The sequence below is a fragment of the Cyprinodon variegatus genome, unplaced genomic scaffold (assembly GCF_000732505.1).
Source record: "Cyprinodon variegatus isolate N-32 unplaced genomic scaffold, C_variegatus-1.0 Scaffold178, whole genome shotgun sequence".
In the NCBI taxonomy this organism is placed as follows: Eukaryota; Metazoa; Chordata; class Actinopteri; order Cyprinodontiformes; family Cyprinodontidae; genus Cyprinodon; species Cyprinodon variegatus.
The window spans coordinates 1034077-1060387 of record NW_015150631.1 but is presented as its reverse complement, the minus strand read 5'-3'; the positions used below and the strand labels follow the sequence as shown (position 1 = coordinate 1060387).

At 37.0% G+C, this 26311-nt stretch overlaps 4 protein-coding genes across 4 annotated transcripts; 2 read left to right on the top strand and 2 right to left on the bottom strand.

The window, feature by feature from the left end:
- The first annotated feature begins 723 nt into the window (after positions 1-723).
- On the top strand, positions 724-4702 carry LOC107087294 (prosaposin-like). The gene is made up of 11 exons (XM_015378801.1): positions 724-877; positions 1061-1113; positions 1250-1324; positions 1623-1745; positions 1830-1961; positions 2062-2142; positions 2230-2413; positions 3121-3263; positions 3399-3479; positions 3722-3832; positions 4295-4702. Exons 1-11 carry the CDS (start codon positions 826-828, stop codon positions 4331-4333), a joined length of 1074 nt encoding a protein of 357 aa, XP_015234287.1. The 5' UTR covers positions 724-825; the 3' UTR covers positions 4334-4702.
- A 73-nt stretch (positions 4703-4775) lies between these two features.
- Positions 4776-11940, bottom strand: usp39 (ubiquitin specific peptidase 39). The gene is made up of 13 exons (XM_015378799.1): positions 11743-11940; positions 11357-11435; positions 11166-11260; positions 10947-11083; positions 10305-10457; positions 9995-10220; positions 9832-9906; positions 9593-9660; positions 8186-8374; positions 7920-8062; positions 7201-7336; positions 6258-6344; positions 4776-5047 (listed from the first exon to the last, which is right to left on the bottom strand). The coding sequence occupies exons 1-13, from the start codon at positions 11798-11800 to the stop codon at positions 4997-4999; spliced, it is 1497 nt and encodes a 498-aa protein (XP_015234285.1). The 5' UTR covers positions 11801-11940; the 3' UTR covers positions 4776-4996.
- A 183-nt stretch (positions 11941-12123) lies between these two features.
- LOC107087295 (chromosome unknown open reading frame, human C2orf68) lies at positions 12124-15985 on the top strand. Its single transcript, XM_015378802.1, has 4 exons — positions 12124-12358; positions 13317-13432; positions 13548-13693; positions 13782-15985. Exons 1-4 carry the CDS (start codon positions 12249-12251, stop codon positions 13902-13904), a joined length of 495 nt encoding a protein of 164 aa, XP_015234288.1. The 5' UTR covers positions 12124-12248; the 3' UTR covers positions 13905-15985.
- Positions 15986-19698: 3713 nt separating this feature from the next.
- On the bottom strand, positions 19699-24263 carry LOC107087284 (S-adenosylmethionine synthase). The gene is made up of 9 exons (XM_015378786.1): positions 24014-24263; positions 23362-23439; positions 23075-23197; positions 22884-22996; positions 22666-22809; positions 22373-22591; positions 22110-22292; positions 21857-21990; positions 19699-21109 (listed from the first exon to the last, which is right to left on the bottom strand). The coding sequence occupies exons 1-9, from the start codon at positions 24105-24107 to the stop codon at positions 21007-21009; spliced, it is 1191 nt and encodes a 396-aa protein (XP_015234272.1). The 5' UTR covers positions 24108-24263; the 3' UTR covers positions 19699-21006.
- Positions 24264-26311: the final 2048 nt, after the last annotated feature.

The following is a 26311-nucleotide window of genomic DNA, read 5'->3' as shown; positions in this document are numbered from 1 at the left end:
TCTTTCACGTTTGAGTTCTGGGGCAGACATCTTTTCTATTGTCATTACTTACCTAGTTTCATCAATAATCATTCTGCATAAAATTGATATTTACCAGTACTAATATCTACATAAATTTATTGCTTAATAAGTTTTTATTAAAATATTTATTTATCTAAGATTTCAACAAAGACTCCTAAATGACTTGCAGAGACGCATAATTCTCTCTTTACCCCATAAAACACAAAATCTAGTTCTGAAAAAAAACATGAATTCTGTACTTATCATCTTTAATGTTAGTATATTAATGTGCATAATTAACCACAGTGCTTTTTGTTGTCAAGTAATCGTTACTATATAAAAACTTGAGAGTATTACTGCTGCCACCATCTGTATTAGAAATTTCTTTATTTGCTCTTAGAAATAAACTTCGTAGTTAAAGGATAATAAAGTCAAATGTAATAAGGCTAAGGGTATGATTACTACAGTAATAAGGATTCAAGCTCAAAACTAATTAAACCATATTGATATCGATCATATTTTGTACTTTAAAAATACATTCTTATTAAATGCTCTCAAAAAGGCTTTTACGGATTTATCATGTGGTAAATTATGATTTTTGATAACATGTGTTTTGAGTTCATGACACAATTTATTGTACAGTTGTAAAAAGAATAAAGAACCGCGTTTGCCTTGTGTATTACTGTGTAATTATTGATTAGCGCGTGCGCATACGCTCCGCGTGCTGATTGGATGAGGCTGTCGGGCTGAATTTCCGGGTCAGACTGAACACAATCAGCTGTTTTTCTAAAGAAAACATCAGTCAGTCTCCGTCAAGCTGCAATCATGTCCGCCTCTGGGTTTATGCTGCTGATTCTGGCTGCGTCTCTGTGTTCCGGTAAGATTTTAATGTCTGCCTTGCACTGACATAACGACCAGCCGCCATTTACTTTCTGTTTACCGAGCAGCTAGAATAATAAATAATTCCCTATTGACAGTATATAGTTCCAAAAAAACACAAAACAAAACAAACAAAAAAACTCACCATTTTCTTCATCATGAATGTGTATTCTCCCTGCAGGAGATTCCAGATTCATTGCTGACCCTTTTCAGTTCACTGGACAAACTCATCTGGTAAGAAGATGCGTCTTACATTTAGAAATTAATAATAATAATAATAATAATAATAATAATAATAATAATAATAATAATAATAATAATAATAATAATAATAATATCTCTTCTGTTCCTACTTACCTGTTATTTCCAGTCACGCGGGATGTGTCCAGAATGCAGTCAGATCATCCAGCTCTCCACCAACATGATCTTCAGCAGAGACACCAAGGTATGAGCCTGCAGGTTTTATTATGACAATGTTAGAAAAACAAGTTATTTACAGACTCTAATAACAGGAACACTGTACATCCCAATGAAGACACTATTACAGCTATATATATATATATATATATATATATAAAAAACTGATATCTGTATTAATAGTTTTGTCAATCATAAAATAAAGTGTTTTATTTTTGGAGGTTGTAAAAGTTATAAAAAATGCAGAAGCTCCTTTGGTATATATGTATATATTTTGGAGGCACCATGAATTCTCTTCTGCCATTAAATATGTCATGCTTTCACAGGTGACTGTGTTTAAAGCCTTGCATGCTTTGTGTCAGCGTCTCCCCAAAGAAGAGGCATCAGAATGTGAGTCACAAGTGAAAATATATCTCCCTAAGATCCTGCAGCAAACATCCAGTCAGTGGGTGAGTTTGACTTCTCCTCACACCTGTTTTTGTATGTATATTTCATAAGGTTTATAATATTAAAGATAACGCCTGTTTATACAGAAACCAGAAGAGATCTGTGAGGTTTTTGGACTTTGTGCAACCCACAAGGACAAGGAACTGCAGGAGTTCCCTCAAAATGTCCTCAGTAAAGACACATCCAGCTCTGTAGTCGGCACTGCTGCTGAAACCCAAGTTAGTATGAAAAAGCAGAACATGACAAAGTGAGAGCAGAAGTGAAACCTTGATTTTTTTTACAGTAACTGATCAATCTGTACCTTATTCCTCTTTCTAGGATGTATTCAACCCAATTTGCACTGTGTGTTTGATGGTTATCAAGAAGCTGGAGACGCTGCTGCCTAAAAATATGACTGAAGTGTGTCTTTAATTTTATACTATTCTGAAAGTAGCCACCATCCTGACTTAAGGCAGCAGAGCAATTATCCTCTCTTTTAACCTGCAGGAAACTTTAAAGAAGCTGATGGAAGAGGTCTGTGATCTGGTACCATCCAGCTACAAGGACCAATGTGATGATTTTGTAAACAAATATGGGGTGGAGATTGTTGAATTCCTGTTGGCATCAGCTGCGCCTCACACCATATGTATGCTTTTGCACCTTTGCTTGTTTGAGACGCAGCCTGCTCCAGGTCAGTAAGATGTATTTTGGAACCAAGAATGATTGGTTTTTATAAACTGTTTTTATATCACATCTCAAAGAGACAATTTGATTAGTTTCATATGATCGACTTCATACCTTTAAACAAATTTTTAACGTTTTTAATCTTGTGAAATGTATTTAGAATTTTGATCACATAACACCTACAGTGCAACAAATGTTATCTAAATCATTTACACTGCAGCAATCCCTCCTGAGCAAGCATGTGGTTAAAGCGGAGAAGAAAGACTCCTTTTTTAATAGGAAGAAACCTAAACTGGGATCATTCTAGGTCTGTTGTAGCAATCAGAGCTTAAGAGAGCAAGGGTTATAAAAAAAAAACAAAGAGATCATAGCATTAATAGAATAATAGCTCCACGATACAGCCTTCCAGAAAGGAATTGAAGTCAAGCACACAGAGGTCATGGTGTCGCTTACATGGAGAGAAAAAAAAAATCAATACTGGACATTTAGTACTTAAGTAGGTCAGAGGTAAAGAATGATTTCTGTTATGAAGGAATCTGTTCCCTCACCTCTTATTCACAAATACCACTTTCCTAATAGACTAACAGAGCCTAAAAACTATTGATAAGAACCTGTCTGACAACATGAAGTAGGCTGAAGTCGTGATTTGCAGTCATGTTGCTCTGACAACAGATCTACTTTGTAGTGGATCACTTTTGCATTTGTTCTTCCCAGAGCTGGACCCAATCTCTGACTGTGAATCCTGCCAGACACTTACTGCACTGAGCCGTCTGCACCTGGGCCTAAACGCCACCGAAACTCAGACATCAACTTTCCTCCAGTCTGTGTGCACCCTGCACCCAAAAGCCATCCCCAAGGTCTGAGTCTCACCTGACGCTGACAATTACTAATACCTGAAGTTATTCATTTTTTAATGAATTTTTTTTTAGTTTTCACCAGTTACTTTCAGTGTTTTTATAGGAAAAACTCACAAATCTGAACTCTCTTTACAGTGTGAGGCTTTTACCAGAGTCTATGGCTCACAGCTGCAGAAGCTGTTGGGAAACCAAATGGATGCCCCACATGTTTGTGAAGTAAGAATAAGAAATGGTTATAAACAGAATGTATTGTCCTCACAGAGATGAGAAAGAAACTTGTTCATATCTGTTCAAAAATTATCAGAGGAGTAAAATCTTGAAAGATTTTGTTATCCCTGACATGGTTTTTTTTTATATTTAAGGACCAAATGTGGTCTATCGTGAACATATTTGAACTTTCATAATATTGAAAAATATTTTTTACAGGTTCATGTTATCTGATTATTTCTGTCCTGCAGAAAGCTGATCTGTGCGTCCCATCAAAGAAGCTGGAGCCACTGGGGAAAAATCCCTGTACCTGGGGACCAAGCTACTGGTGCAAAAATGTAAACACTGCTCAGGAGTGTGGGGTAGGTACAAGTCATTTTCATTATTCAGCTGGTAAACCTGAACATCAGCCGTTTTCATTTTGGGAAATGAAAACCAAAAGGTTTCAAATGAAAATGGAAAATAAATAACATGGACATGTTTAAAGAGTTATAGTCCATTAACCAAATTAGCTCATTTTAGACAGTGCATGCTGCTGGTCATGAGGTGGGCATTAGAAACATTCTCCTTCTTTCAAAACAAGAACCATATGGGTTTTTGGTCTAGTGTTTGAATTTGTCCAATATAGGTTCCCAGCTGTGGACGAGTTAATAAATTAGCCTGTAGTGACAAAACGTGTGACCTTATTCTCATTCATTGTGCAAGCTGTTGTATGCACATATTTTAGCTCATATGGCATATCAGCCAAGTCAGTGAATTCCTTTTCAATACTGCTACTGAAAATAATTTTTTCATGGTTTCGTTTTTTTTTTTTTTATCCACAGAACGAGCTCTTCTGTGAGAAATACATGTGGAAGAATTAAAACCTTGTAAGTTTCACGACAGCTACACAGCAGCACTTGGTCTGCCTTGAATAAGTAAAGCACTGAAAATGTTAAATGTTCTGTAAATGAAGTTTCATTGATTGTTCCAGTTTACCTACAAGGTCATTTAGGTGCACTATCCTATTCTATTGTAGCAAAATTCTTAGAAATCTTTATACTTGCATGGGAATCATATTAATCTGTATGTATTTTTAAGTGTTACTCTATAAGCTTAGCTTTGTGATCATTAATGTAAGAACAAAATGAAATTTCTGATTGTCAGCCATAGCAAGAACCTGCAATGTTTCTAAAGCCATTCTAATGAAGGACTGCTTAGCTCATTTCACTCCTCTTCTGTTGATAACTGGATGTCAAAATGTCAACAGATAAAAATAAAATGTGACTAAACATTGTATTGTACTCTAATTCACCATCAAACACACATTTTTGAGTGGGTTTATTAAGAAATTTCCACATGGTAAAAACAGAGCGGTGCAAAAACACAGAGGCTGTTACATTTCTTTGCTTCATTTGGTCTTCAAAGAATGTCCTGATGCTCTTCTGCCACTTTTGATCCCTTTTCCCTCCATGTCACTAAAATACTTAGTTGAACCCCAAAGTGATAAAACTAAGAGCCATCCAGAGTGAGGAGTCTTGTCTCAATCACACCCCCTTGTGGTTGTTTGTGTCACTGCTCTCTTGCCTTTTCCAAATCTGTAAAAAAATGTTAGAAGGAATCGTTAATCAAGACATTTTCAGCCTGTTACAACAGCGCTGCTCGATAGGCATTTAAAAAAAAAAAAACACAATTCCAATAATTAGTTATGTGGACAAACTATAAAGAGGATGGTTTAATATCTTTTCTTTTACAATTCTTACTTAAAAAAAAAATTAATAATAATAATTTGATAGTTCTGTTTTTAGGTCTACCCCACCTAAAGGTACTTTGTACTACTGCCAACAACCATTAAAACGGTAAAATGTCTAGATTAAAAAGAGCCAGAGGAGATTAAATTGACATTACTGAATTTCCCAGTTCAGAAAAGCCCCCTTTAAGACCTCTCCCCATAACTATCTTCACACTTAATATAATTAATAGACATACAGTTTCCAACACATTTGGATTCTTTCCCGGGTAAACCTAAAGGAAAACTTACTTGTATTAGGGCACAGAGTAGGAAGTTGCAAAACAACTCTAGATAAAAAAAAATTACCGATAATTATACTGGGTTAAATTTTTAATAATTGCAAGATAACAGTGGACTGTAATAGTCTGATGGTAGTTTTGGGTTTTGCCTGAAACAGACACAGGATCATAGTGGATATCAAGACATAACAATGGTTCAAAATTGCTTTAATGTTCCCTCATACTATATATCTGTTAGGCAATCTTTAACTAATGTATTCTAGGTTTTGGTACGGTAGTTAACAAGACGACATGCAAAGTGCCACAGGCTGCTACAGCTGTAAGAGGAATAGGTAAATGTAACGATGCTGCACACTGCTGATCAGCTGGCTGAAAGAAATCTACCCCTCCTTCCTCGGACTTGAGAGAAATGGATCTGAAGGAGTGTCGCCACGAGTCTTAATTTAAGGTAACCTTTTTTTTTTAAAATTAGTTGAGAGATAAGTTTTAATAATCTGCTTGTAACATGTGTTACTTGCTCTTGTAAAAAAAAAAAATAATAATAATGGTAATTTCATTCATTTAATGCATTTTTCTTATTTCTGTTGAGTAACTCTGCAGACGTTATCCAGTCATACAGCAGATAATAGTGTCTATGTTTGAGTACATTTTTTACAAAATCAGATAATGATGTTTATGAATGAATATAAATAACATAAATATGAATTGCTATAAGCTGCTGGATATAACCATTACCATTTTCAAAACACAATTAACAGACAAATGAGGCAGACTGACCTGGATGTAGGCCTCTGACAAAGTGATCATCTGAGGGAGAATGTCGATCACCTGCAGATCTTGCATTTCATACCACTTCCCTGTTCCCTGTTTAAACCAAGTGAATAAACAAATAGTCATGAAAAAATATTTTGATTAAAGATTATTTTAGTTTATCAGAACTGAGTGACTTGTTCATTTGAGTAAAATCAAAAATCATATAGAAACTGTACAAAAACAGAGTTTTAAAGTAAAGTTAAACACTTTCATTTTCAGGCACTAGGGGCTGAAACATCCTTTACTACCGTATATCTCAAATTAAGCTCATAATTGGGCTAATAGTTACAATGTTGCTTCAAAGACGGTGAAATCTTATGGTTTCAAATCATACATTTTAACAGACATACACCCTTTACCTTCTGCAGAATACTTTAGGGACTTTAAGGCTTTTTTTGTTTTAACTTTAGCCAAACACACTGTTCCAAAAGCAGAGTTACTAAAGAAAGAGTGGAAATCATTCTAAATTGATATTTTAATTTTATTAATGATTATCCAGGATGCAGACTTGTAAAAACAAGAATTATGATGTATAGGTTTATTAAGCAAACAATCTAACCATGACAAAAATTGAGATTTGCTTGCTACCTTCATACAGAAAAACTACTGTTTGTTTCTGTTGTGCTCAGCTCAACAACATCCGCAGCAGGTCTTTGTCCATCTTTCACATTCTGAACAATTCTTTTCAGTTTTGGGAATAGAATAAACTGTGTCCAATTCTCAGGACACTTTGGTTAAAACATGTCTGAACATCATGAAAAGCCTCCTATTTAACAGACAGGGGGCTTCAACTCATCTAAAAAAATAAATCTCCACCAATAAACATTAACATTTTAAAAAGGGCAAGGAACAACTTACATAAAATGTTTTTTTTTTTAATTTCTGAAGGTAAATGGCATCAACTTACATGATGCAGGACATGTATCCTGTAGGATCCTTCAGTGGGTTTCCCATCATGAACAATGTTGGCAACAAGGTCATAAGAAGTATTCTTCTCTGTAGCTTGAGCTTCTTCCGTGAGGTACTCTGAAAGGTCTACGTTTCTACGGAAACACATAAAAAGGCAACATTTACTCTGCAGAGGAAAAATATGTCAACATATTAAAAGGTTGTTTTTTTTTCCAACTTTCTTTATTGAATTTTACAACTTGACACAAAACAATCATTGGTACAATGAAAACAGTAGTTTTCAAAGAAGTTCAAGCTGATTTCTCCCAGAACCCAGCCCACCCCAAACGCACCCTGTCCAGGTCCAAGCACAAGACAAACAGCCTGCTGGGATCCAGTCCCTATAGCAGTTTCTAACAACACACACATCCATCCACACACATTCGAAAGGAGGCAGGAAAAGAAATAAAGAAAAAATAATAATACTGATACTAAGTAAATAAATGAATATATACTTAAGCGTACATATTAAGTTAAAGAAGTATACAAATAACTTACAAATGAAGAAAAAAATAATAATAATAATTTTAAATAAATAAATAAATTGTAAGACAAAGAATATATATATCTGTTAAAAAGAAAAGAAATGGATTGATATCAATGAGAAGGCCTACAGATAATTTAATTTTCTTCTGAATAACATATTAAAAGGGTTTTGACCAGTTTTTTTATACATACGTGATTGGGAAGTTGACAATTGTTGGGTTTTTCTCCACAAAGAAGTTGTTCTTGGTGAATCTTTTAATGCAAAAGATGAGATAAGGTGGCAGCTTGGTCAGCTGGAACCTTTTAAGGAAATTCTCTTTGTAGGTTTTGTATTCCTGAATGCAAAGTGAAAAAGGTTAGTTACATTTTTAATATTTCAGTTTCTGGTATTTGGACTATATAACATACTTTTAATATGCAGTAGTGAAAAGGACAACTTTTGGCATAATGTCCTGTACCTTTTCAGTATTGCCATTGAATTTGCCCAGGATGTTGAAAAGAGGGACCTGAGGGATAATAAGCTGCTCCTTTTCATCCTTGTACAGAGGAGCTGTTGGGAGGTCCAGGGTCAGAAACAGGAAGGAGGACTCGGACATCTGCTCCTGGTACTCCTCCGTCTGAAGTAGCGCCTCCTTTTCCTCAGGTGGCTGAAAAGTTTTCAGAAACGCAAAGGAAATATTTTAAGCAGACTTTAGATTGAGAATTAATAAAGATTCAAGACACTGTAAGTAATTACTTTGTGAATACTTTCATTTTGTTTAGGGATATTTTTTTTAATCTTTAATTGCAGGGATCCATATTTGTATCTGATGTTTTAAAGGAGTTTGACTGGTATCTGAAGTTATCATTCTTTAACCTTTTAACGTTTGCATTTAAAATGGAAATCTTCCTTGCAAAAGCCAAACACCTTATCAATCAGTTAAATTTTAATTCAACCAATGCATGAAAGTAATGTTCACGATGCATTTCTAATTAACACACCAACACCTAGCGGTTCACTAGGCTTATAATAAAAAAAAATATATATATATATATATATATATATATATATATATATATATATATATATATATATATATATATAAAAAATTCCCATCCCAAACCCCAAAGGGTTAATCATGGTCATCACATAATTCTTATTTTAATAATTATAAATAGATGTGATCTTGTTAATCTCTTGTTTTGTACAATGAGCATGCTCTATTGATTTTTATTTATCAGAGCAAATGTTAAAATGTTTTGGCTCATAAAGGTCTGTGGTGGGAAAAAAAAAACTAATCTTCTGTTTTATTCCTTTTACATCAATCGATTTATGAGTGTTGATTCTACATTTACTTACCTATAAAAGAATTCATTCAGGCCTCAGAGCTGCAAAGCTACAAGGTGTCTAAGGGAGATGATTTGTTTATCCTATTAGGGAGTGTTTGGGATAAAAGTTATCCTTCTCATAACAAGCTAGACTTTTTCTCAGGATTTATTCAAAACAGTTTACTGTTTTCTCCAACTGTCTGTAATTGTTTTTATAAACTGTGCTCTGATAACCTTCCCAGGCCAAGTTAGCAAGAGGAACTTTTGTCTAACCAGCTGGAAGGGCTCCTATGATAATCTTGTTCTCTCTTTGCAAAGAAGGATAATAAAATGCCAACTGAGTGAATTACCAACAATCTCCCTTATTAACCTGGATTGCATAGTTGACTTTTTTCTTTTTTTTCCCACAAAAACCTTTACTAATACTAACTGGAAAATATGAGAGATTTGCAACTTTATTTTACTTGAAAAATGAAATCCTGGAAGCCAAATTTACTGTTAAATTCAAACAATTCCAATTAAATACTCAAAAAAATCAACTAGTGCTCCAAACTCACCAAATCTGGGTGTGGAAGTTTCTTAGAGAAGATTCTCATGGAGCCTTGAAAAACCTTTGTGATGATTGCTGTGATAACAAAGATCAAAGGAAAAAAGTCAAATTAATACACACATTCTGTAAAAAGACCAAAGTCAATTTAACGTTAATTAATTTAAATCTTTTCTCTATCATTTTATATGAGTTCCAGCAGAACCTTATTTATGTTTATCAATGAGGTTCCAATAATCTTCTACTCACATGGCTTTTTCTTGGTGCCTCCAAGAGCCCCATGCAGAGCATTCAAGAACCATGTCATAAAGTCTACAGCATCACCTGAACACAAAAAAAAAATAATAAATAGCAGCAAAACAACATTATCCTTGTCTTATGGATAATAGAAGCTAGAGCACTATCAACCTACCCTGCTTCGTAATTTGAAAGGTCTTCTTGCTGCACAGCACCACGGCCTGCAGCATCTCATGTGGAGACACGTGGGCCTTGAAGTTTCTGGGGTTCCAAAGTTTGCGCATCAGCTCCCCAAACCTCTGAACCAGGAGGAACATGATGTCCCCTGGTGGTCTGCGGATTCCTTTGTAGTTTTCCTCCTCCAGGAAGTAGTTTCGCAAAGGTGGGACATTAGAAAAAGCCTGAAAAGATAAACATGATCTGTTAATATGATTTTATATTATTCCCCGCTGTTTCCACAATTCTAGAGAATAGCACCTTAATACCTGTAACACTGCATTGGCATAGTCGTTAGCTTTGATGTTATTGAGCCCCACGATGCCTGGCAGGTAGGTCGTCCCGTCATAGGCTCTGTACAGTTTACCATGCTTATCCAGTCCTGCAATGTGCTTCTTAGTGAAGGTTGGCTTTAGCACATACTAGAGAAGGCAGGAAAGCAGTGAGAAAAGACAAGTTTAATTGACTTAATACCACAATAGGTTTCTAAGGATTATTGGATACATAAGGTAAACTTAAAATTGCAATATCGCAGTTGGTATTTTGATAACAGTTTTGTGATAAAACCAATGTTTCTTTATTACTCCTTTTTTATATCAATGCATCCATACCACAACTATCCATAAGTGTTATTTAGATACAGAATTTGGATTTCAAAGAGCTGTATTAGGGATGAAATTGCAATTATTACAGTTTTAAATATATAGATCAACCAGTGTTGATTTTTTTCAAAAGCCGATGCAGACTATTTTGACCGATAGTGTATGTGTTAACTGAAATGCACTGAAATACAGCCATCAATTACGCAATTTCACGTATCAATTAAACAAATGTAACTGGTGAGCAGTTGTATTATTTCAAAATATGGTTAAAAAATATTCTTTATGAAAATACAGCACAGCCCCACTCACTGTGATGTCCTCTAGCGAGGAGTCGATGATCTCATAGTTATCTGGCAGACAGTAAAACTTCAGTGTATGGAGGTTGAGGAACACATGATGGCTGAACTGAACGCTGTGGGTATATGCATGGGACTTCTGACCTCTGCCTACAAGGAAAAACATTACTTTTAGTTCACCTGCTACCATGTGTTTTATCCCTCCAGGTAATGTCCAGTGAGTGTTACTTACCCTGAAAGTATTTCCCACATACAAGGCACGCATAGACGTTTATATGTGAGAGGGAGATGGAGCAGAGTTTCTCAAAGTCAAAATCCAGCAAACTCCTGTAGGATAAGAAGAGGGCAAACAGGGTTACCTAGGGATGGATCCAATTAGCACATAGCTGGTAGCTCCATTATGACAATTTAACGCAGTTTTGCCTGTTTATGGTGTCCAGATAAGGGCAATGGCGGCTTCTACGGTCTTCTTCTACACGTCCTCGTCCTCTTTTGGTTGAAACTGAAAAAAAAATAAATAAATAAATAAAGGGTCCATCACAAATAATCAATTGAAGTTTCTAAACATTCATTCAGCTACATCTCAGCTAGCTAAACGTGCTACATGATATAGCCTCCGACTCCCATAGCAAAACTATAGCAAAGTGACCTTTTAAAGCAGTTTATATAAAAAATTTAAAATGTTACAATAACATCGTAATATTAATCCAGTTCATGTCTATAAATAAACTATTTTAGAAACGTTTGGCAGTCATTTATAGCCGCTAGCTAACAAACGTTACAGCGACGTTAGAAGTAAACAAACTAACCCTCGTCTTCGCTATCATCGTCGTCCACCTCATCCTCTCTCTCTCTCTTCAAAGACATATTTTTAATAAATTTTCCTGCTGCGTTAATATCAAACCAACCAACTGGGAAAAGTTAAATTAGTTATGATACATGAATGGTTTCAGCACATCGAAACTCGCGGTGGTTGTGCGTCGCAGCTGCCAGGAAGGGCTAACAAAAACCTAACCCGGTGTTAAAATAAATATTTCTGTTTAAGTTAAACTATGATCTGGTAGGAGTACCAAACCTATTTTATTACTTACATCACTAATGTATTGCTTTGCTTATAATTTTTAATGATATTTACGATTTTCTCAGTCTCTTTCGTGTTAATATGCGTTTCCATTTTTTATTCACTCCGGAAACTGTGCAATTGGACAACAATTTATGGACAGCTAGCACACTTAGCTTTTGTCAGAGCTTGATTGAAATTTCTTGTGATAATTAATCATAAATATTGTAATCTGAGCTTAAACTATTTAGTAAAATGGATATTTTAAAAGACGAGGCAGTGCACGAGTTAAAATACAAACCGGGTGGTCGGCTGGACATGACCCATGGCTTCCTTCACCATATCCGCAGAAACCAGATTGCTAGGTAATATCCTCAGGCACTGTCAGCTAATGCTACTTGATAGATACTTTTAGGGCCACTGGATGTATTTTTCTTAAATTAGCAATTAAAAAGATCCGAAAGGATATATCAGTTCTTGGTCTGTGATTAAAAACTAAACAATGATCAGAATAAAACAGCAAAAGCCCGTATAGGCCTTTTTGGCCTGTCGGTTGCTTAGGTTTCTGGCCAAAGGTTTTAAACTTGTTGGGATGAGATAGTATTTCTTACTGGTTTTGAAAGATGTGTGTTTTAATAAACTGGAAAACTTGTTTAATGTATGCTTTAAAAATGAAACTGGTGTTTTGTAGATTAATAAACACAGGAACTCATTCCAAGTGCTTATTTAAGTTAAATTTTGGATAATAATTTTTAATTTCGAAACCCAAAACTATGTGTTTTTTTCTGAAAGTAAGTTAATTGCATAGGATTAATAACATGCACATATAATATGGAAATGATAAGCCCTGTACTAGAAAATAATTATAGGGAAGTTTGAACCCACAGATTACTGCATTGAATAATATTTGTGGAAGATGTAGCCTGGTGCACTAATGCAAGGTCAAAGTGTGGAAGTTAGAAATAGACAGGTAACCAGAATGGAAACCCTTTGGAGAGGATTGCCCATTCAAGAGTTTAGGGAGATCCATAAGTTGTAAACTGCAGCTGGACTCAGAGCTTCAAGGGCCTTTATCTCTCAGACCTATCCAGGACATTGGCAGAAACAAAGACAACATCAGAGGCATGCTATCTGGGATAAAGGAAATAAGACTTGACTCTTACGAAAAGATACGATGCCCCACCTTTAAAAGAAAGTTCACTTTGCACAGAAATCACTTTGCTTGAGATCCAGGGAACTTTCCTCTAGATGATTTAGAGAACCATGTTGTCTGCTGCATCGATCAGTGATGCAAGCTAACAATGTTTTTCTTTTTGTCATAAGAGATGATTATGATAAAGAGGTAAAACAGGCTAAAGAACTTCAGCGGCGAAGGCACACAACTACCCCTAGAAGACCTCGTCGACCTGACATCCAGGTGTACCATCCTAGACAAAGACGTAAGTTAATTGTGGTTTTGTTTTAAAGGGCTCTGTCTTTGACTTTTTTTGTTGTTTTTTTTGGTTTGTTTTTCAACATGGCATTGCTGATTTTGTTTTTGTTATTATTTTCCAGGTGGTTCAGAGCCAGGAACAGGTGCTGATCCTGAAGAGTGGAATGAGAGTGGTTCAAGCACTGAGACTGAAAGCCACGGGACAGAACTTTTTTGGCTTGACTATCAAGAGGACACAGGAGTTATTACTTCCTTCTTAGTGCACAAGGTAAATGCATGCTCCTTTTTCTTTCTGACATTGTGTCTCTTTGATCTCTGTCTTGGTTTCAATAATTTTCTGTACTTTCTTTTGACAGGACGACAAGCCTGAGAAGGTTGTGGAGCGTGTTGCAGAAAAGAACGTTCTAAACGCAGCCATGAGAGCTGCTCTAGAGGTTCGAATTCGAAAGGAAATTGAAAAAAGACGAGACAACCGATGATGAGGGTTCTACAACAGCCGATGCTATGAAGACAAAGCTGTTGCAATCTCACATATGTGCTCCTACCTTTGTGTGGTTTGTGCACAACGAGGGCCCTGCTGTCATTTACAGTCTCTGTTGGCAGAGGTGACCAGAGGACGAGCTGTATGTTGGTTAAAAAAGGTCAAGGAGCAACACTCATCACTCCATAGGGTACATGTAAATCAAATCAACATGTCCTATTTGTTTACAACTATCAGTTTTGTTGTTTTGTTTTAAACCAGAGAGAAGGTAAAGAAAGTATTTTCAGAGAAGCATCGAGATAGATCTCTCAGTTCTGATGAGTAATCCATCTTTTTTAATAGATGAGGCCACAATGTGTTTAGGTGGTAACTTTTGTTGTTTATATTCTAGTTGAATAATTTATTATGAGTTGTGGAAATGCCATCATTTTTGATACTGTAAATATAATGATAGTTTATTTTTTAATAAAGTATATGATGAGCTTAGAAGCATTTATGCTTCTTTCTGTAGTCTTGGTGATCTCCCCTTGCAGTGACAAGCCATAATCTATCACCATTCAGATTTTTGTATGTATCAATCTCTTTTCGTCCCGTTGAAAGAAGATTAGCTCTCACTAAAGATATGAGCTGTGTTAACCGATTTACCGGTATGTGAAATTCACAGCAGGTGGCAGCAACAGTCTTTTTTTTTTTTATCATCTCTTATCCTGCTTCTTTGTTGCTGTCTATTATTCCCATGCTCTCTAATTGGGTGTTTTTTTTCTGTAAGAATGCATTTTTTGATGAGATTATTTTATAAAATTAGCACCAAATGGGATTTTTATTTTTTACCTGAAAAATTACCTTGCATAAATTTGTATAATAAAATTGTTAAACAACTTTTAAAAGTCACCCAATTAGTAAATACAGTGCTGTGTGTAATAATCTCAGCATAGGTCATGCTTTAGATGATGCTGCTCTGAGGCCTCAGAGTTAAGGAAACATTAGTGATCAGTACCATAAAGACAAAAGAACACACCGGACAAGTAAGGGACAAGATAAGGTAAAAGTTTAAGCCAGTGTTGGCTCCTGGGAAAAAAAAAAAAACACCACCACCTATGTTATCTTTAAGGGCATATGGCACAAAGACAGAGGATATGACCTTATACTAAAACTGACAGGCTGGGCTAGGAGAGCTGCAGCTGCAAAGATCCACAACCTAAGAAAGACAAGGTAACTTATTTATTGTACTGCTGTTCTACTGTAGAACAGTATAAATAAAACCAGAATCTGTGTTTGCAGTTTAAAAAAAAAAGCTGTGTTTCATCCTGTCTCTGCTCCAGCACACTTCAAACAATTGCATTACCTCATCAGCCTACCATTAAGAGGTGCGGTAGCCATTCTGTCACCAACTTTGAGTCAGGTTTGTGTTGATTGGGAAATTCTTTACACCATCAAGGACAGAATCCTGAGGACCAGGGCTGAAAATAGCTAAAAATGCAGGAGACAAGGCAAGCTGAAACAGGTGGTGTGGTCAAATGAGTCTGAAAGATTTCGCCTACACCACCTACATTAACACTATGTTGGATAAAAACAACTACTGGTAATAGAGTATCCCCATAGCAAAGCATGGCAACATGCTGAGGGGGGTGTTGTTATGTTAGCTAAAGGAAGATGGTACAAGTTAAGCATCAAGAGTAGGACAAGAGACGAAGATTACTTGCTAGAGCTACAAAAGGCAACATCAACACTACTGTTCATACAGAGCAGCAAAGGAATTGTTTAGCAAAGCATGCTCATGTAGATTGGTCCAGACAAAAGCTAGAGCCAAAACTCCAGGAATTAATTGAAAACCCTTTTTCAGATGCATTTAATCCAATCTGGGCTTGAACTACCGGTAATACAAGGATTAGGCAAAAATCAGCTTATTCAGCTTCTAAATGTGCAAAGAAGCTACAGAAATCTCAAATACTTGTGGCTGTAACTGCAGGGAAAGATGATTGAAGGCTTGCTTTGCCCGAACGAGCACGCTTTACAGAATTTGACTTTCAAAGAAAATTGGAAATAAATCCATTCATTGATTGATCTTTGCCTAGGTGCTGAACTATGCACAAATTACAAAACATGTTATGACATTATTCAGTTTCTAAGTTCAGGTCAAAGTTAAGATAGATATCTGTTTTATCGTCCACATGTACAATCTATGTGTGAACTTTATCCTTTAATAAAAATATGCAGCATTTATCTTCTGCAATGAATATTTTTTAGCCTGTTAAAACAAAAATAAATAGATTTTCTTTTCCGCCTTTTTCTCGGCATCAACTTAAACAAGCTGAAACCAGTCAGGGCTTCAATGTAAAACTTGCCTCCAGTCAATTTCTCACACAAACTCAAATCTTTAAACAAAATTGCACGTTAAACAGGTTTGAGTGGGTCAACCAAACACTTTGATTATACATATTAAAACTCTTCTTAAAGTAGCCCGGAAAATGTAAAGTAGAGAATTAATAACTCCAGTTAAGGGGATCTAAAGAGGGCACACAGTTCAGTCAGCCTGCTGTGGAAAAACACAAAGCTGATTTCGCTTTCTGCTAGGGTTGATTTAGACTGTGGGAGAAGATTAACTCATTGTGTCATTAATGCCTGAAAATATGCAAAAACTTCATCCTCTTCCCATGCAGTCTGCCAGGTTATCCACAGTGTAAAACCTTGCCATAGCAGGAGATGTGAGCTCTGCAAAGCTATTGGTGCATCCGCCACACTCCCCTCTGGATCATCAACAGCCTTCTTCGGGTCCCATTTCATTCCTCCTCCTGCACGTGAGGTTACGCCATAGGGGGCTCATTCACATGTTTCCAAATCATTCCTACCTTTGCAGCTCCTTAATTGGTTATAAATCACCCAATCAAACACCACCTGTTTTTAATCAGGTAAGAAAAAAATAACTGGTTCATAACAGACAAGAAATAACTTGTCTTGTTATGAAAGACGCAAGTTTGAAAATAAAAAAATGTTTACATTTGTTATAACTTGAAATAGTCCCAAATGTCAGATGAACAGTGAGAACCTAAAATAATTAAATGGTTATGAAAACAAACACTACGAAAAGCATTTTTCTTTTTTTGTACAAGCTGCACATTTTCATTTAAATTCTTATTCAACTTAAAGTAGTCTAAACACACATAATTCACTGAAGTGTTAATATTTTCTCATGGTTTCTCAACTAATCCATGAATCTGCTGACTGAGAATGGACACCACTGATTTTCCTAGGTCTTAATTATATGAATTGTAATATTGTTTTTTTATTACAGAAATGCAAGAAAACTTTTTTTTAAAGCAACCAGCACTTAGGTTTGGCTGCTTTTGCTTTAATCATTGCACCAATATGACAAAGTATAAAGATGATTACCAAGGAGTTATACTAAAGAGGTGAATAATAACCTTCATTAATATGATCGTCCGTTTTGCATTTTTTTTTAAACCACACATTTTATCTTCCACTCAACTTTCACATTAGACATTTGGATATATCACTCTGTAAACAGCCAGCTTCTTCAGAAGTATCATTAGGTGTCTTACCCACCCATCTGTTGGACCACTGGGCTGCGTGGAGCCTTATGCGCATAGGAGCCATAAATGAAAATATCTCTATTAGAAATAGCCTACTTTTTATTGATCTTAGATTATTAGTATAGTTATGATATAAAAAAAATACTTGACACACAGGTCAAGTAAAATTTCTTTTGTGTAGTCGTACCACGCATAAAAAAAAAAAAAAAAATCATCTGGTCTATAGGCTTCCCCAGATCCTGCAGATTTTAAATTTAACAAAATACGAAAGCAGCTCCAATTAAGCTCATGACAATCCAGTGCTATAAACCACAATTTCTGCATCGTCACTGACACTAGTAAGAACCTCCCAACTCTTCTCTGTAGACAACAGAGAGGGAGATAGTTTAATAATTCAGGTTGAGTTTCATAATAAACTAAATATGTTTGATACTGGGCCAGGCAGGAGTTTGGACTCATAAAACCACTGAAAACATGGCTCATAACCCCAGTGTAAACCAACATTTGAGTCATAATTAATCTATTGTACTTTGCACCTAATGAACACGAAGAAACTCTAAATGGCTAATCTATTGTACTAGATAGTACAACAGATTAGCAGCAACCACTAGCATGTATTGCATCAGCTGCCACCATTTCCATGGCATAAACCACCCTGACCTCAGCTGGACAGGGAACCTTTCACACTGGATCTGCTCCATTGCATCTTAGAATGCGCTTTATCAGGAGGCATGACTCTGCTTCAGAAATGTTATCTTTAATGGTTGAATGGTGCAGACTTAGTTGCCAGGCCTCACCACACCAAATCTTTTTTTTTCTAAACTCAGCCAGAATGAAGAATCATCAATGCATCCATTTAAAGCCATTTGAGAAACCAGAGCGTTTCAGCTGCCAGCTTTCATCAGCAGAGTTGTGCTGTTGTGGTTGTGAGAGATCTTGTCCATTCATGGTGCTGGAAGCATGTCCCACCCACCAAACCATCAGCATTCAGTTAAATATAGATTTTAGACTGAGTAGTAGAGGAAATGAACACCTGTTTTAATGGCTCCGAGGTCTTTCCTGGAGCACTATTACCACTAATAGCTTGGTGCACTGTACGCTTCACTAGTCTGCAGGAACAGATTTCAGGGGTGAGGTACATACAGTGCTTCATATCTGCTGAACCCCTTTATGTTCTCACAACACAAACCTTGATTCCCTAACGTATGCAAGGTCAAAATGCATGATATGATATATTTTCCTTAAGTACCTGTAGATTCCCCACACAGTATATATACACCTGGTCCACTCCAATGTATTGTAATATGGTGGTCCATTAAAGTCAGAACCAAAGTCCAACTAGGAATTTGCTGCATAACATAAAAGTACTGTTCAAATACAATCTACCCAATCAGAACCATCAAACCTATAAGAGAACCTCAGGGGTGTTTTTGAGTAGGAAGAAAAAAAAAAAAAAAACACCACACTGCGTTTTCCTGAAGCACAAAATGACAAAATTTCACTTGAACTCTTAATTAAAAAAAAAGGGATGCGGTCGAGTATTGATTTTTCCACAAAAAACCTCCAATAGTTCAGGTTTTAACCAGTTAAGCTTCATTCAAGTGTGTATGCTTTGAAAAAAAAAAATTTAAAAAAAACGAACTTCTATAGAACATCCTGAGAACAAAATGTCCAGAATTTCACCTTTAGGCCAGCACCATTTAGGAAAAAAAAAAAAAAGTCTTAAAGAGACAGTATATGCTAAAACTCTTAACCTCCATCACAATTCTTTGCGGCTTGCATGTGCTGTCATTTATCAATGCAGCTTTACTTAATCCTGCATACCCTGCACTCTAAGATTTTAAAATTCCAACCTTTAAATACAGTCCACATACAAAAAGTACACAAGACAACCATTAAGATGAGTAGTTTGTTTTATTACAGAGCATTTGGAAACTACCCAATTTGGGCATGGAGCACATTACAGTATGAGCTACTGGTTCTTCTGGAAGTTGAATGCAGGTTTGTGAGAAGGGAAAAGCAAGAGAGACTATAGGGAAAAAGAAAGAAAGGCACTCTTACACTTACTGTATCCGATTGGACGACCGCTAAGCGGTAAAGGGGAACTGAACCAAAAAAAACTATCCAGATTACAGGACGGCCATGTAAACAAGGCTGGTTTCTCTGTACCACACCAGCCAGATGTAGCCATCACAATAATGAGGATAGACAAGAGCCAAAGAACTGCACCTGGTGGTTTTGACAAGATTGCTAAACTAACCCACCTAAAAAAAATTGAAATGCTGCATTTCAGGAAAAAAAAAAAAAAAAGGTAGTCACTTACAGTTGCCAACGGCACTTTGAGGCAGACCAAAGCTTTTCTGTACAACACTCTGGGGCCTCAAGCCAAACACCGAAAGTCAGCAAGTCAAAAAGGATTCACAATTCTGTCTAAAGCTGCCTTCTGAAACATCAGCTTCTCTGTATCCACGCCAAGTTTCAGGGAACAAATAAATAGTGTTGAGGTTTGTATTTCCTAGCAATAAGACCATGCCCCTTCAAGCTCAAGATGGAAAACAGGTTTCTCTGTAGCTACACCTGCCATCAAAGAGCTCAAGGAGCCCACGAATAGTCACTTTTATACCATAAAAACATGGGATACTTAAAAATAATAAAATTTAATCTCAATGCATAAACAAATAAATCTGTCCCAATACCAATCAAGTTTATCCAACCCCTGTGCAGACCAAAGCAGTGACAGCAGCTTCTGACTTTTCTGTATTACGTCAGAAAACAGCAGAGGTCTGCAGGGGAATTTGCGCCCCTATGCTCCTTTGGGCTCATTATCAAGAGTTGGCATTCTCCTTAGTCTGCAGTTCATAGCATTTTAGTGAAAACAGTAACAACCCTTTCATTTTAATTGTGCTTTCCCAGCATCCTGCACTAAAATGAGTAAAAGGAAAAAAGCCACCAGGTCATCCAATAGGCGTCTACAACTGCTAAAGGAGGAATGATTAAAAAAAGGCTGAACTGAAGTGTAATCATGTCAGCAAAGGCTCTCCAGCAGTTTAGGCATCTGAATGGACCAGAAGTTTAGATTTCATACAGACTCTTTACATTCAGTAGCACCATAAATTTAAGGGTAGTGCATATTGCCAGATATGCTACCACAATGACACCACATTGAAGACTTGGGATACCAACAAGACTGGAATGCCAAAGGAGAATGGAGTGAATGCAGCTACTGGACAAAACCATCACAACCAAAAGCATGAGATTCTCAAGACCAGAAAACACTGATAGATGAGTTCATGGAACCCACCCTACCCTTTAAAAGGTCAAGTTTCTGAGGTGTGCCTCTTAGGACCCTGCACCACTGTGCAGCCACCGGAAAACGGTAACAAGACAATAATGGAGATGAAGCAGGGAGTCATGCGTCTTATGTGTGAGAGCGAAAGGGGGAGAGAGAGAGAGGGAGAGAAAGAAAAAAAAAGTGCATTTCACCCCTGGAACCTTGGAGGCTTCTCTGTAGTATACACCAACAAGCCTGGGGGGAAAAGCTTAACAGGTTTAGTATTTAAGTTTTTTGGGCACCTCCCATGGGAAGGAATCTCGGCCAAAGTGGCCATAGGCTGCAGTCTTCTGATAAATGGGTTTCTTCAGATCCAGCTCCCTGGAATACATAATCAAGAAATTTAGCACCAGTCACTCAGCCCGACACACATTTTGAGTCTCACAGGAAGAAAGCTTAACTATACCATGGTTGTGTCTCACGAAGAAACTGAATATTTAAAGCATTTAGATGAAATGTGGATCTTCAAACACTTACCCTTCAACCAACTAGAGGCTGCAGCTCGCAGATAAAAAACACTCGACCATTTAACAAAACAAATATTTCTATAGACAAATTTAACAGATTATACAAAAATTTAGCTCCAACACTGCTCCTTGTTTATACAATAGAAACACTTAGCCGATGTATGATTCGACTAAAAAAAAAAAAAAAAAAAAAAAATCATCAGTACTGGTGAGGAAATTGGAGATGTGGCACATATTTATCAGTGCAGCAGCATGTTGTCTGAAGGCTCTACTGGGACAAAAAACATACTATTTTTGCTTCTTATACATGCATTAAGCCACAACGAAAAATGCATGTATAGCCCCTTTAAAACACCCAGATTCTATTTAAAAAATGTCCTCAGGAAGTAAAGCAACTGTGATTATTTTGTGATTCAATTAGATTGTTATATTAACTCAATTTGTATAGCCCCAATTAAATAAAAAATAAAAGTTGCTTTTTCAAAACAGCCCATATGCCAGCCTGGATCATGTGGCCCAACCAAAAAAGACTAATCTTGTTAGGCAAGGTCTTCAAACCTGAGGGATTAGCCATTACATGAAGTACAGAGATCAAGATTACCTGACAATGACTCCGGGTCGGAGGTCAAAGTTCTTCCTCACAATATCAAGCAGTTCCCTCTCACTCTTTTGGGAGGTCCCGTAGTGGAAAATAGAAATGGAGAGTGGATGGGCAACTCCAATGGCATAGGACACCTAATATAGCATACATATGTTACAATGAGAATAACAGATCATACAAAACTCCAGGAGGCGGGACCTCTGGGAAACCCTGACTCTAAAGAGAACCAGCAGGCTTTGGCAACACAACCCACCTGCACCAGCACTCTTCGGCATAGTCCAGCCTTTACCAGGGACTTGGCCACCCAGCGCGCAGCATAGGCAGCAGAGCGGTCCACCTTCGTGTAATCCTTTCCAGAGAAAGCACCACCTCCATGGGCTCCCCAGCCTCCATAGGTGTCGACAATGATTTTACGTCCAGTGAGGCCGGCATCTCCCTGTAGAAAAGAATAGACGTTTCCGGGTTAGCAACTTCCAGGATATCTGGTTAACCCAAGTCAAAGGGTGAGATACTTGCCTGAGGCCCTCCAATCACAAATCGTCCACTTGGTTGCAGGTGGTAAATGGTGTCATCATCCAGGTAGACCGAAGGAACCACGGCCTTGATAATCTTCTCCTTCAGGGCATCCCTCATCTCCTCCAGGCAGATTTCCTCATCGTGTTGGACAGAAATGACAATGGTATGCACTCGCACAGGGAGCATAGCACCACGATCCTGGCGGTACTGCACAGTAACCTGCAAAGAATTAAAGCGTAAGCCCTCTCGTTTTAGATACACACAGACACTTAAGGCACAAGAAAGAGCTATACCTGTGTCTTTGAGTCTGGGCGGAGCCACGGAAGAGTGCCATTACGTCGAAGTTCGGCCATCTTTGCATTCAGCTTATGGGCAAGGATGATTGTCAGAGGCATGCACTCATCAGTTTCATCAGTTGCATACCCGAACATCAAACCCTATAAAAAAATAATAACACATTAATATACATCAAACATTTAATACACAAGCCAAGTATTTTATATTTACTGACCTGGTCTCCTGCCCCAACATCCTCTTCACTGCGATCAATATGCACACCTTGAGCAATGTCGGGAGACTGCTGCTCAAGGGCCACAAGAACGTTGCAGGTCTTGTAGTCGAAGCCTGTGTAGGAAATGGTTTAAGATAAAGACTAGGAACTGCAACAAAGTTCACATATGCACACATGAAAACAAGCTGCACCTTTAGAGGAGTCATCATATCCGATCTGGCGGATGGTCTCACGGACAACTTTCTGGTAGTCCACAACCGCATGGGATGTAACTTCACCCGCCAACAGAATCATCCCGGTCTTGGCAACAGTTTCTGCGTTAGGCAAGATGGGCACGTGTTCATGTGAAATGCAGTTTTTTTTTTCTATAGTAATTCAAGCCATTAAAAAGCAGTTATTGTTGTAATTGCAGTTTCTCTTGTTTTCTGCAATCCCCAGTTCTATCATGCATAGGAAGGAGGAAAAGAGGGCGTCTTACCACATGCGATCTTAGCATCGGGGTCCTGCTTGAGATGGGCATCCAGGATTGCATCACTGATTTGATCACAGATTTTGTCTAGAAAAAACAAACAAAAATAATCCCATACATAAAACCTGTAAACTTACAACACATTAACAACAAAGCGAAAATGCAATGCGGTCCGGTTGTTGTTTTTTTTTGGCAGGGATAGAAAGAGCACACGGTGTCTCCTTACAGTCGCCATTTCAGCAGTTCCACATGTGGTGGAGAGAGCGCGCGGGCAACTATACCGGAAAACAAGCCCTCATATAATATAATAATGACACTAATCTAATCCCTGGTTGCCCGTTTCAAATATATTTCAACCACACTTTTAACTATATGTATATCTAGAGCGTGCAATGAATCTACGAAGGAACACGGCATTGTATAAGCTAGCTAGCTAGCTTTAGCTTGTAGCAGCGCGTGCTCTTAAAACCGGACCAGGACAGCTGCGTGGTGGAAATGGAATTTAATTTATGTTAACTTCATAAAAAAAAGAAACCCGAGCCGCGACATGTACAGTTTTAAGAAGACAAATGCAACGCTTAAACATCCTTGTCAAGCTGCCATTTATGTGAGCTAAAAAAAAAATAATAAAAAAAAAAAAGGCCGGCATTTAGCTTCTTACCGGGATGTCCTTCTCCCACCGACTCTGAGGTGAACAAGAAGCAGTCCTCCTCGATCAGGGAGTTGTGGAAACCGTTTATCTCTCCGTTCATCATGACTGCGGCTGCTTTTACAAAGAACAATAAAGGCTAGGTCAGGCTAACTTGGTACCAGCTTAAATAACTGCCTGGTTTCTATCTTTTCTCTGTTCTCGCAGAGCACAGGTTTCCTCAACCTATCTGTTTGATCCTCAAACCTTCGCCTCATGGCGCAGAGCTCCGACATTTATACTGAGAAGTCAGACGTCTTCACGTCAGATGAGGCGGTCCGTATCGCTTAGCCAATCAGAGAGTAGTACCATACTGTACAGGAGGAATGCGTTGCTGCGTTCAAAATCGACAAGAATCACATGCTTATGCAACGTTACAGTTAAGAGTGAGGTTTTCTTCAGGGACTGTTGCCTAATGTATCTCTATTCAAGCCATTTGCGAGTATTCTTATTAGAACTGTACCTGTATGATAAATGAAATCATACTTTCTCAGCAGAAGAATGTTTTATTGGCATTTTACATAAGTTTAGGTCTGACATTCTTCCACTACAGCATTTGTTGATATTCCCCGTTTCTTTACATAAAAAAAAGAACATTATATTTTTATTCTACTTTAGTACTAATAGTTGCTGGCCTCTGTTAAACACATACACACTCAGACTTGAGCACCGTGTTTTGTCTCGGCTTCTAACTCATTTTCAGCTCTTTCTGGGCCCTTATCCAATAAATAACCCCAAACCTAACCATTATAAGTGTATACACACCTAAGTGTAAAACGTTAACACTGAATTGAAACCTGTCACAGTTTATTTAGGTTTAAGTTTAGCAGAAGATGTCTATTTTTTGCTTTTTTTCCACAGAAAAAACACATAGCTATATGTGCATCATCTAGAACTCTACCAACAAATAAGTGGAAAAGTAGAAATTTAAACATATATTTAGTTGTAGGGCTGCAACTAACATTTATTTTGCAAATCGATTAATCTGTCGGTTATTTTTCGGATATCAATCCGATAGCCAAAGCCCTAAAGATTTTTTTATTAAATTAAACCAGGTGAAATTAAAACGTTTCCACTTGAGGAGTTCTGGATAGAGCATATTGACAGACAAAAATATTTATCTTATATATATATTACAATTTTGATATAATTACTGCTCTAAGAGGGTCACTCCGACAGCTAAAGGCATACTTAAAGTCTCTAGACTCTATTTAACGATTGATCTATCACTGTCAATTATTTCAATAATCAATTAATCCGATTAATTGTATCAGCCCAATTTAGTTGTCTTCAAAAGTCAAGAAAATCTTAGACAATGTGACAATGACAGTAACACATTTAGAGATTTTCAAGGTTGCATTTTGAAATCGCGACAAATTTATCTGCAGACTGGCATGAGGTAAGTTGCTTAAATAATGACACAAAAGTAAAAATATTTCTTGCTTTATAGAGACACTAATCACCTTTATAAAAAATCAGGTTTTTTTTTCTTTGGGTCAAGTAAATAAAAAGCCTATCTGAAGTTTAGTTAAATGAATACAACCATAAAGACACGATTGACTGCAAATTTCATTAAAGATTTGGTAGCATTTGCTATGTTTACCACAGAAAAAAATGCTTTTCCTCAAAACCTATCAACCACTATGTTTAAACACAATCTTTTCTTAAGTCATCCAATACTATGCAGTCTTTTTGGGGATCACAGGAACATCAGCATGTCTCCTATTGACAGGGACAGATTATCCTCAGCCACTGGTCACATTTGACTTTGCTTAAAAGTAAACAATGGTTCTTGGAATAATATTAAAGTACATACAGGAGAAGCTATATTTGAAATAATGTGATCATATTACTCTAAGATGATGTTCTTCTGCTCTATGCCTTCACTAAGATGATAATATTTGATCATTGCATTGGTTAAGCCTACTTTGGTTAACGCCAAAGTATTTGGAGGCAATCAGCATTTTTATGTAAGGAACATAATAACTTAAATACAAAAAATAAAAGGGAGATTTGTGTTTTTTATCATTAATAAGTTGATATACAAAATATTGATATTATCTGCAAAACAGCTCTTCTGAAATCTGATGGTGGACAAACTGAATCTGTTTTGTTCGTGATTTGGCTATTAACCACATTCTTACAGCAGGTCTTTATCGTTTCACTCAATTCATCCTCTATCAGTTTCACTCTGTTTTATGGTTTTTATTGGTGTCAGCGGATCATGCAGGTCAATCATTGAGTGGTGTTGCATCAGTAGAGCTGAGTCAG

Coding starts and splice junctions, on each gene's coding strand:
- LOC107087294 (XM_015378801.1), top strand. CDS start 826: ATGTCCGCCTCTGGGTTTATGCTGCTGATTCTGGCTGCGTCTCTGTGT. Junction 1,114..1,249: donor TCACTGGACAAACTCATCTG/GTAAGAAGATGC, acceptor TGTTATTTCCAG/TCACGCGGGATGTGTCCAGA. Junction 1,746..1,829: donor AGCAAACATCCAGTCAGTGG/GTGAGTTTGACT, acceptor CTGTTTATACAG/AAACCAGAAGAGATCTGTGA.
- usp39 (XM_015378799.1), bottom strand. CDS start 11,800: ATGTCTTTGAAGAGAGAGAGAGAGGATGAGGTGGACGACGATGATAGC. Junction 9,661..9,831: donor AGGCACCAAGAAAAAGCCAT/GTGAGTAGAAGA, acceptor TTGTTATCACAG/CAATCATCACAAAGGTTTTT. Junction 6,345..7,200: donor GGATACATGTCCTGCATCAT/GTAAGTTGATGC, acceptor TGGTTTAAACAG/GGAACAGGGAAGTGGTATGA.
- LOC107087295 (XM_015378802.1), top strand. CDS start 12,249: ATGGATATTTTAAAAGACGAGGCAGTGCACGAGTTAAAATACAAACCG. Junction 13,433..13,547: donor GTACCATCCTAGACAAAGAC/GTAAGTTAATTG, acceptor ATTATTTTCCAG/GTGGTTCAGAGCCAGGAACA. Junction 13,694..13,781: donor CTTCCTTCTTAGTGCACAAG/GTAAATGCATGC, acceptor TTCTTTTGACAG/GACGACAAGCCTGAGAAGGT.
- LOC107087284 (XM_015378786.1), bottom strand. CDS start 24,107: ATGATGAACGGAGAGATAAACGGTTTCCACAACTCCCTGATCGAGGAG. Junction 22,293..22,372: donor TTGTGATTGGAGGGCCTCAG/GCAAGTATCTCA, acceptor TCTTTTCTACAG/GGAGATGCCGGCCTCACTGG. Junction 21,991..22,109: donor GCCGAAGAGTGCTGGTGCAG/GTGGGTTGTGTT, acceptor ATGCTATATTAG/GTGTCCTATGCCATTGGAGT.